At 36.7% G+C, this 9,326-nt stretch overlaps 4 protein-coding genes and 1 long non-coding RNA gene across 8 annotated transcripts; 2 read left to right on the top strand and 3 right to left on the bottom strand.

Annotated features, from left to right (window-relative positions):
• On the top strand, positions 1-1,568 carry LOC102626008 (mitogen-activated protein kinase kinase kinase 18-like). The gene has a single exon (XM_006475071.4). The coding sequence runs from the start codon at positions 123-125 to the stop codon at positions 1,566-1,568; it is 1,446 nt and encodes a 481-aa protein (XP_006475134.1). The 5' UTR covers positions 1-122.
• Positions 1,569-2,741: 1,173 nt separating this feature from the next.
• On the bottom strand, positions 2,742-3,606 carry LOC102621108 (uncharacterized). Its single transcript, XM_006474973.4, has 2 exons — positions 3,324-3,606; positions 2,742-3,094 (listed from the first exon to the last, which is right to left on the bottom strand). The coding sequence occupies exons 1-2, from the start codon at positions 3,604-3,606 to the stop codon at positions 2,988-2,990; spliced, it is 390 nt and encodes a 129-aa protein (XP_006475036.1). The 3' UTR covers positions 2,742-2,987.
• A 282-nt stretch (positions 3,607-3,888) lies between these two features.
• Positions 3,889-4,819, top strand: LOC112497943 (uncharacterized). 3 transcript variants are annotated; one of them, XR_008052085.1, is made up of 3 exons: positions 3,889-3,991; positions 4,097-4,180; positions 4,556-4,819. It is a non-coding gene; the product is annotated as an uncharacterized LOC112497943 (long non-coding RNA). The 3 variants fall into 3 exon arrangements; XR_008052086.1 differs by having other exon boundaries at positions 4,097-4,205; XR_003065040.2 differs by lacking the exon at positions 3,889-3,991 and having other exon boundaries at positions 4,057-4,205.
• Positions 4,326-5,726, bottom strand: LOC102621381 (uncharacterized). Its single transcript, XM_006474974.4, has 2 exons — positions 4,940-5,726; positions 4,326-4,718 (listed from the first exon to the last, which is right to left on the bottom strand). The coding sequence occupies exons 1-2, from the start codon at positions 5,220-5,222 to the stop codon at positions 4,606-4,608; spliced, it is 396 nt and encodes a 131-aa protein (XP_006475037.1). The 5' UTR covers positions 5,223-5,726; the 3' UTR covers positions 4,326-4,605.
• Positions 5,727-5,840: 114 nt separating this feature from the next.
• On the bottom strand, positions 5,841-8,985 carry LOC102621665 (syntaxin-61). 2 transcript variants are annotated; one of them, XM_006474975.4, is made up of 9 exons: positions 8,842-8,985; positions 8,643-8,720; positions 8,443-8,505; positions 8,118-8,231; positions 7,435-7,548; positions 7,029-7,219; positions 6,784-6,874; positions 6,489-6,554; positions 5,841-6,322 (listed from the first exon to the last, which is right to left on the bottom strand). In XM_006474975.4, the coding sequence occupies exons 3-9, from the start codon at positions 8,494-8,496 to the stop codon at positions 6,212-6,214; spliced, it is 741 nt and encodes a 246-aa protein (XP_006475038.1). In that variant the 5' UTR covers positions 8,497-8,505; positions 8,643-8,720; positions 8,842-8,985; the 3' UTR covers positions 5,841-6,211. The 2 variants fall into 2 exon arrangements, with proteins under 2 accessions (XP_006475038.1, XP_052290473.1); XM_052434513.1 differs by lacking the exon at positions 8,842-8,985 and having other exon boundaries at positions 8,643-8,792.
• Positions 8,986-9,326: the final 341 nt, after the last annotated feature.

Genomic DNA, 9,326 nt, shown 5'->3' with positions numbered 1-9,326 from the left:
AAGGTCACACATTTATATATGACCATATTTTAACATTCACAAACATTACTCATTCTCAATCCATTCACTACGTTTCTCTTATTCTTTCACCTTTCTTCTTGTGCTCTCTCTCTTTCTCTTATATGGAGTGGACAAGAGGACCCATCATCGGCCGTGGATCCACCGCTACGGTGTATCTAGCCAACTTAGCTTCTTCCGGAAAATTCATCGCGGTCAAGTCCACGGAGCTCTCGCGGTCTATGTTCTTGCAAAGAGAGCAATGTTTCTTGTCCAAGATCAGCTCTCCTTATGTAGTTGACTACTTAGGCTTTAATGTCACGAACGAAAATAACACGCCTACCTACAATCTTTACATGGAGTACATGCCCCGGGGCACGCTTTACGATGAAATTCGGAGACACGGAGGAAGATTGGATGAGCAAATGATCAAATTATACGCGTGGCAGATCCTTCAAGGATTGAATCATCTTCATATGAACGGAATTGCACATTGTGACATCAAAAGCAATAATGTTTTGATAGGCGATGATGGTGCAAAGATTGCTGATCTGGGTTGTGCTAAATATGTGGGAGAAATTGATAGCAACGCAGCTCTTGCCACATCAGCTTTTTCCGGTACACCGGTTTTCATGCCGCCGGAGGTGGCTAGGAGAGAAGAGCAAGGGCTTGCAGCTGATATATGGGCTGTTGGGTGCACAATTGTTGAGATGGCTACTGGGACTAATCCTTGGCCGGAACTAAATGACCCGGTATCAGCTCTTTACCGGATTGGATTCTCCGGTGAGACACCGGAGATTCCAAGGTGGTTGTCAATGGAGGCTAAGGATTTCTTGTGCAAGTGTTTGACAAAAGATCCGAAGGAGAGGTTGACGGCGAAAGAACTGCTTGAACATCCATTTATTTGTGGAGTGGAGTTTGATCATTTTAAGGATGTTGAGAAATTTATTATGAGTTCTCCATGCACTGTGTTGAACCATGGATTTTGGGATTCTTTGGAAGAAGCTGAAAGTTCAGAAAATCTATCACCCAAGGCATCTCCTTCTACTTCTTCTTCAAACTCTGCTGTTAAGAGGATTCAACAATTGATTGGATGTGCTCTGCCATCATTAGGTTCAAGTGTGCCCAATTGGAGTTTGGATGAAGATTGGATCACAGTTAGAAGCAATGGCATTGAAGAGCCCAAAATTTGTTCTGATGAGAATGATTTGGTCATAGCACATGAACCATCAGCGGAAGCCACATTAGCCTGGGATTTAATTTCTGAAGAAGAGGTTCAGAATTCAACATTAATCGAAGATTTGTTCGAAGGATTCTCCATCGATAGTAATAGTGATATTACCAATGTTAGTGTTAGGCGAGACATTCTTTTACCATTTGATATTGCTAGAGATAATTTTGTATCAGAAAATCTCGATTTTGAGACAAATAATGGAAACTCTGGTTTTGTTCAATTCCTTTCACTCTTTTCTTTTCAGAGCAAACATAACTTTTCTTTACCCTTTTTAATACAATCTTTCAAATTTAATTTTGGCCAACGAAACACGGATCATGATTCTCTTTTAATATGATTTGAGTAAATAATTCAAATTTAATATGATTTGAGTAAATAATTTAATTATTAATTGATAATTAATAAATAAAAAATTAAAATCTTATGCAATAAATTTTTTTTAAAAACTTAACAGATCCAATTCCAGTAAAGTACAACAATCTGCTCTATTACAATTTCCAAGGACGACTTTGCTCAAAAGTCTTCTAATGGGTCAATCACCGCGGTTGGTTTAGACTTATTTGTGTGAACAGAGGAGACTTTTTTGAATATGACAAATTAGTGCAAGTCAACGTAGGTTTCCTCCAACTCAGTGCGTGAATTAGGACAAAAGTCCATGAAAATAAATTTCCAAGTTTGTGCCATTCCAATTCAGATGTCAATCTAGAAAGTGGAATCTGTCTTGGAACCGCCGCCTACTGCCGGTTGCTGACCGGCAAATGGTGTAATACAAGTGTCACCCTAAATTCATGGTAACTATTTACAAATGATATTGGCTTGTGAATTTGAAGGTAAATGACGTTGTATTTCTTAAACAATGAACTAAACAGATGCAGATTCCCCAAACAGAAACTTATTGTTCTTTAATCCCTCGTTCTAGTTGCACTATTCTGGCGTAGTGGGATATTATTATATTCAAACGCAATTTATCAAGTCAACTAATGCTTTATAATCGATGGATATGTGTGTGAACAGAACTGGATTTACGCAAGTGGAAGGTCAATAATGCTTTCATTGTCATTTCTACAATTGGTAGTTGAAATCAGAATAAGTACTAGTCAAACAAATTGGAGGGATGTAGTCAATAAGGAGATAAATGCACTTGGAATCAGTTTGCTGACGCATGCCCGGTCGACCATTTTGGCTGCTGAAAACGGTTTCATTTCAAAGGTCTCTTGCAAGTTGGAACTGATCAACCAGGATTGCTGGTGCAACAAGATGATGTAACCCCCTCTTCGACCACAAAATTATTCCGGCAATACCAAGTTGAGCCTTGCGTTTGATAGTTCAAGATTACAAGTTGAAGTATGCTTTTCATATTCCGGGCTACTAACAACTTGTTTAGTGTCACTGATTGATGTAAGCTTTTGGTATATCTCAACTGATTTGTTCTGTGAATTTTGGCCTTGGTTTTTGTACAAATATGAATTCAATAGCATAGAATAACTACAGGATTTGGAAGAGAAAATCTCTAGACAGCAGAATGTTATTGAATAACTTTTTGAGATACAGAAACCAGCAGCTGGAGGCCATTCTCCTTATTCTTCATATTATTCTTATTTATGGCATTATTGGAGTCAAATTTACTATGTATTTAAACTGTACATACATCTTGAGTTATTAAGGGAGAGATATTTTAATAACTTCTTATTTATTTTTAATTCCAGAGCTGAGCTGCTGTGTCAGATCCTGGAACCTTCGCATCCTTGCTCTTTCTTCACTGGTTGTGTTGCTTGTTTGGGTTTATTACTTCTTCCAATATCTGCTTCCGTTTGATATAGGAATGTAATCTGTCCATCATGACTGCAAGAAATAGGGAGAATCCTGCAAAATATACCCGAGTGTTAGTATTGCGGCTTGTCATTATGACGCCCCAATTGCCAACAACTGAAGTTACCATTTGAAAACAAACATGACCTTGCATGTTACATGTAGCCCAACATAGGATTACTTCATTTGACAACAATGATAAAAGAATGAATCAAGGCTCAAAAGCTTAGGTGAATCTTGACAATTCAATTTATTTATTCGAAAAACACCAAACATGACGTACCCATGAGGGATGCTTCAAGAAGAAGATCTGCCATGAGAACCTCTTCTGTCGGATTGAGCGCACCGCTTTCTCTTGAACGTTTATGTATTTCAACAACATTGTATACAGCGGAGGATAAGACAACTAGTACAGTTGCTCCAACACTCTTGGCCACCAATGGCCCTCTCCCCTGCTTCAGTTTGTCCAGCCCCAGGATCAATAGTTTCCGTAGAGGGCTCTCAAATAGAAGAGCCAGAATCAAAGCCATTTCAGTGAATACAGTTGTAAAAAAAAGATAAAACATATCTGCAAAGTTGCCAAAAATAGTTTAATAAGTTATGGAGATATGAAAGTGAAATTATAGGGCGGATATGGAGCTAAAAGTTGTGAACATTTTGCTCCCAGTTACTGAAGGTATATGCCTGATAACTTTAATTGCTTTTCTTGAACTTACGATGCAATTAAAGAATTATACTATTCAAAACATGGAACACGACAGAATGCTTTACTGTGAAGATTCAATAGCCGCGGGTTTACAAAGACTAAAATTGGACAGACAAACTTTCACCCTACAGTGTTTTTATTTCCAAGATTGGAATCAAAGGGTTCTTTTGGTTTGTGATGATTTCCAAATGTATATTTTGCCAAAGCCGGGAAAATACTTCAGAAAATCGGATGGAGAAACTTGAGTTGAGTCATTTTTATATCCTTTTGTAATTCTTTCATTTTTATAATCTTCTACACTTGAAGATTAGTTTGATAATCTGTGCCAGCTTGACCATTTTGCCTTGCAGTCGATGTTTTGATTTCAAAGGATATTTGCAACTGACCAACTCGGATTGCCGGTTGCATTCCACAATCAGGGTCAATATGACTAGGTATATTGTTTTTCATAATTTAGAGGTAAGTTCTTTGTTTAATTTAAAACAAATTGGGTCTGTGAATTTCGCCTGAATATCTGTAAAACAACTATGAACCAGCTACTGCAGATATTTCATTATCCTAGATTAACTAGTCGTGGACTGGAAAGAGAATGAGGATAATCATATTAAATCTCTAAACAGAAGAATGTCATTGAGATGCAGAATTCAGTACCTGCAGGACATTCTTGTTTGTATTTTTTATGTTATTGGTTTTTATGGCATTACTGTGGTTTAGTTTTCTATGTATTAAAACTGTACATAAATCTTGGGTTTTTAAGGTTTATAATCTCAGTGCTGAGCCGCCGTGTCAATCCTTCTTCTGTGTTTCAGATTTCGGCTCTTCGGACTCAGTTGACTCCTCTGTTGCCCTGATCTCTCGGTCACGAATGCTTGTTTAAGTTTTTTAATCCTTCCAATGTCTGTCTCACGAGATGAAGCTCTTTGATATAGTAATGCAATCTGTCTGTGATCATTGCAAGAAATAGGGAGAATCCTGCATAATATACACAACCGAGTGTAAGTTTTGCGGCCCCATTGTAATGGCACAATCAGTAACAATGAAGTTACTTCGGAAAATAAACGTAATCTTAGGCATTTCATGGAGCGCTCCAAATGATTAGGAAACAGCATTGATAACAGAACGTAACACGGCTTCACAAATCAATTTATTCGTTTAAAAACAACATATTTACCCATCCATAGAACATGACTTACCCATGAGAGATGCTTGAAGAAGAAGATTCGCCATGAGAACCTCCTCCGTCGGATTGATCGCTCCGCCTTCTCTTGCACGTCTCTGGATTTCCATAGCGCTGTATACAGCTGAGCATAAGACAACTAGTACAGTTGCTCCAACGCTCTTGGCCACCAATGGCCCTCTCCCTCGCTTCAATCTGTCCAACCCCATGATCACGAATTTCCTCAGAGGGTTTCTGAACAGAAGTGTCAGAATCAAAGCCATTTCCGTAAATACAATTTTAAACAGAAGATAAATCATCTTTGCGAAATTCCCAGATTTTTTTTTTGTTTAATCGATTCTGCAGATATGAAAGTGAATTTTTGGGGTGAGCATGGAGAAGGAATTTGTAAACCTTTTGGTTCTTGTTGCTTCTGTTATTTCCCTATCTCCTTTTCTGAAACTTATGGTTCAGTTAAAGAATTATACTTTCATGTCTTGAGAAATAAGTGAATTTCTTTGTTGTGAAGAATCAACAGCAGAAGGTTTACGAAGAATAAATTGTGACAAACTTTCGCCATTCTCTTCTCTTCTCTTCTATATTTTAGAACCTTTCTACGTGACAACTTTTGGGTAACAATGTTCCAAGATTGGAATCTAACTGCTCGCTTGGTTTGTGAAGATTTCCCAAAATTCCTTGAGCGAAACGTGTGAAATACTACAGAAAACCAAATGGAATAACTGGAGTTAGGAAACTATGTTCGCTTTTTATGAGTCCTGGCGTTTTTGCCTTCATGTGATTCAAATGTTTTATCAAACAATTTTCAACCATTAACTTGCTGCAAGTCAGCATTATGTTTTCAATTGTATCATCATGGAACAATTTAGTCCGCACAAGCCATTATGCAAACAAAATGTGCGAGTTGATTCTGTAGCATGTCCGAAAAACTGAAACAGAATACAATAAATGTTGCAATTAAGCCCCTCAATGCAGCTTAAGAGTACGAGTACCGATGCTGTATTTAACAAAACTTACTACTATCATTGATACAAACATTACATGCATACGAAGAACAAACAAAGAAGAATCATGTAAAGCTCTTACAATGTATTTAAATTCAAAATTTCTCAATATCCAATTCTAGTTAACTTTGTTTAAAATCCCTTCCAAGCACATAGATTTTCTTTACTTGAGCATATCCAGTTCAACCAATCAATGTCTGGTAGCCTCCCTATCAAACATTTGAAATTATTTCGACAACCAAAAGCCCGTCTATGTATGAACATCATAGGCTGGTTTCGTCTCCAGCCTAAGTAAGGAAGACCAGAACAAATAGAACGATAAACAGAGCAATCAAAAATAATATCATCATAATTTGACCCTTGGCGCTGGCCTTCTTCATGACCATAGCCACTTTTTTCTGCAAGAAAAAATGAGGCAACATTAACACCAGGTCAGTATTATGCCATTTCGTTATGTTATTTAACTGAAGTTTAATTCAGATTAAATATCGTATGAACTTAGATACCAAGTTCTGAATTTATATCCTTTCAGAAATAAATCAGAAATCACAGGAAGGAAATCACCTGAACAAAATCAAGACGATTAGATGTGCTGTCCATTTCCGTACCAAGTTCATCTATAATGTTCTCCTAAAACACCCAATGATTTACATATTAGCATTAAAATCAGCAGCACTAATCCTGATGTAAAGTCAGAGAAAAACAGATTATACATAGGTAATGTTTGTCATTGTCTGAGAGCAAATCATGTACCATGAGGCTTAAAGAGAGCACACCAGAGCAGAGACTAATACTTTTCTGACATTCTACCAGAGATTTATAGAGACATTACAAGGAATATCTATCCGTAGATACTAACCTGTGCTACGAGTTCATCATGTATGGTAAGCCCAACACCTCCAATTCTCTGCACGCTTGCACTAAGTTCATCCAACTCCTCATCCTGTTGCCTACAACCAACAAATGGTAGGCAATCAGTAACAAATCAAACACAGCACTAGAGTGAATGAATATGCATGCAGATATCAATTGAGGCACCATTGCAGCAAGACAGACAAGAACAATAACAAACAACTCAAGGGAAGAGATAGAAGGAGACCATACTTTACAAGAAGCAATTGTCTATCAGATTCTGACTGGATAAAATCATCATTATCTTGGGCCGCAGCGTACTGGTTTGATTTAGCCTGATGAGAATTTGGAAGCCTCATTAATTCCCGACGCATTCCACTTGCACTCATAGTCCCAACACCATTCGCACCCCCAGATAATACAGCTTTCTTCATGCTGCTGACCTAATAAAGTACAGAAATCCTTTAGGATTCCATAACTGGAAAAATTCAATTGCAGGAATCACCATGTGGTAGACTGTTTAAAGTTTATATTAGAATTGACAGTAACCGCAGGTAGCAAACAAGGTTCATTATGCCATCTCAGCGATCAAAAACTATTGAACACATTTTCACTCCCCTCAGAAACCTTTTGTCAAGTACATTAATTTAGATGATACCTGAGTACGAGCAGTGCTGGTCCATCTCCTTCGTTTTTCAAGTTCAATGTCATCAATACCATACCAAGAAGGATCTCTGCTTGCCACACCAATTGCTTTGTCCAATTCATCTACCTTCCTATCAAGAAAGAAGGGTCTCAGAAATTGCAGATTGGAATCAAGAAGTTTAATTCAATACATACAGTTGTGCCAAAACTTCACGCCAATTGTCTTTGCTAAGAATACAAGTACTCAATTATCACTGAAATTCCACCTCTAAGATGTTTAATGAGAGTACATAAGTTAAAGCAGAAAATATGTGCACCAACTATAACTGAGCTTGCCATGCTTCCAAATCAAACTTTTGTGGCACTGTTTAAGCCTGGCCTCAAGCAAAATTCTCATCAACTAGACTTGTTGCACTAAAAGTAATTTACATGTCATACACATTGCAATAGGAAACATAACAATACAGTTCAATCTTGAACAGGCTCCATATCTTATTAAGCTCATTCAAGCCACAATTGAACTACATACTAAACCCTTTCTAAACCAAGCTTGAGCCAGAATTTTATACCTTAGATAATCTCAAGCCAACAAGTTCAAGCCAAGTTTTCAAACATTTGTCACGTCACATTGAATTACGCTATAAATATCTAAAATTAGAAATGAATACAAGAAATTTTTTTGATAATTCTGGGTACCTGCCACTCAATGCTCTCACAACCGGCGAGTAGTTCCTTCTTCAAATGTACTTGCTCCCCGGGATCAGAAGCACTATTTTCCCATTGATGGAAAGTAGATTGCAACTTATTAATCTAATTAAAAAAATCAATTAATTAATTAATCACCAAATAATATACATGACAGTTTAACAATTCAATTTCGCTATTAAACAAGAAAAATCAAATTCCTTAAAAAGAAAAAATTACTGAAATCGTGGGAGATCCAATCCTAACTCTTGATTTAATAAAAATCTATGAAATCAAACAATTCAAAAAAGAAAAGAAAGAAAAAAAGTTAACATACAGAATCTTGAATCTCTTCTTTAACGATATAGAATGGATCTTGAGCAGAAGACATAATTTAATCCTTCACAATAATAAGCTTCAATCAGCAACTTTATATACAACAAAAGTTAATAACAAATTCGAATCCGCCGTAATATAGATCGAAATATAAACCAAAAGCTAATAATAATAATTAAATAAATTGAAAATAGTTTTTACCGGTGTCCGGAAAAGGAGGTGGCGATGACGAGATTGCTCGTCTCAGTTTCTCAGAGTCTGGGAAGCGGTCTCCCTCAACTGCAAAATAAGAAACGTAATAACTATTGAATCCCCAATTTTGTAAACTTTCTCAAGCAAGGGCATAGTTTGTCTTTTTGTTTGAAATAGGTCCTAATCTCTTTCCAAATGATAAAATTACCGGCTGGTATGCTGAATTTCGACAATTGATTGTTCGGGATTTGCAACCTTTAGACCGAAGGATATTTAAGTCATTTCGTCGCCGGTCTCCGTCAGAGACTTGTTTGATACAAATAGACAGAAATTTGCTTATTGAGAGAAATCGTAAAACATTAGGAACCTCGATGTTATTATCCCCCCAAGCAAACAGAAGCAACCATAGAATGACTGAAATACCACTTATATTTGCAGATGTGTCATGCCTGTCAGTAATCTCTCATTGTCGATTTTATTGAGTTTAATAAAATATCAGCCACCTTTCAAAATAATAATAATAATAATAAATAATACAAACAAAAATCAATTTTTTATTTCGGAAAAAAAATGTTCAAACTGTTTTCCACGAGGAAACTGTCTATGCTTAATGAACGAAAGTATCATTTTTTTTTTGTTTTCTAGTTGAATTTTATATACATTGTGCATACCAAATGTACTTAATGTGAGAAC

Source organism: Citrus sinensis, chromosome 9 (genome assembly GCF_022201045.2).
Source record: "Citrus sinensis cultivar Valencia sweet orange chromosome 9, DVS_A1.0, whole genome shotgun sequence".
NCBI classification, from domain to species: domain Eukaryota; kingdom Viridiplantae; phylum Streptophyta; class Magnoliopsida; order Sapindales; family Rutaceae; genus Citrus; species Citrus sinensis.
The sequence above is the reverse complement of the archived record's forward strand: the minus strand, read 5'-3'. Positions and strand labels throughout refer to the sequence as shown.

Coding starts and splice junctions, on each gene's coding strand:
- LOC102626008 (XM_006475071.4), top strand. CDS start 123: ATGGAGTGGACAAGAGGACCCATCATCGGCCGTGGATCCACCGCTACG.
- LOC102621108 (XM_006474973.4), bottom strand. CDS start 3,606: ATGTTTTATCTTTTTTTTACAACTGTATTCACTGAAATGGCTTTGATT. Junction 3,095..3,323: donor TCTTGAAGCATCCCTCATGG/GTACGTCATGTT, acceptor TATATTTTGCAG/GATTCTCCCTATTTCTTGCA.
- LOC102621381 (XM_006474974.4), bottom strand. CDS start 5,222: ATGATTTATCTTCTGTTTAAAATTGTATTTACGGAAATGGCTTTGATT. Junction 4,719..4,939: donor TCTTCAAGCATCTCTCATGG/GTAAGTCATGTT, acceptor TATATTATGCAG/GATTCTCCCTATTTCTTGCA.
- LOC102621665 (XM_006474975.4), bottom strand. CDS start 8,496: ATGTCTTCTGCTCAAGATCCATTCTATATCGTTAAAGAAGAGATTCAA. Junction 7,220..7,434: donor CCAGCACTGCTCGTACTCAG/GTATCATCTAAA, acceptor GTACTTTATTAG/GTCAGCAGCATGAAGAAAGC. Junction 6,875..7,028: donor AGACAATTGCTTCTTGTAAA/GTATGGTCTCCT, acceptor TGTTGGTTGTAG/GCAACAGGATGAGGAGTTGG.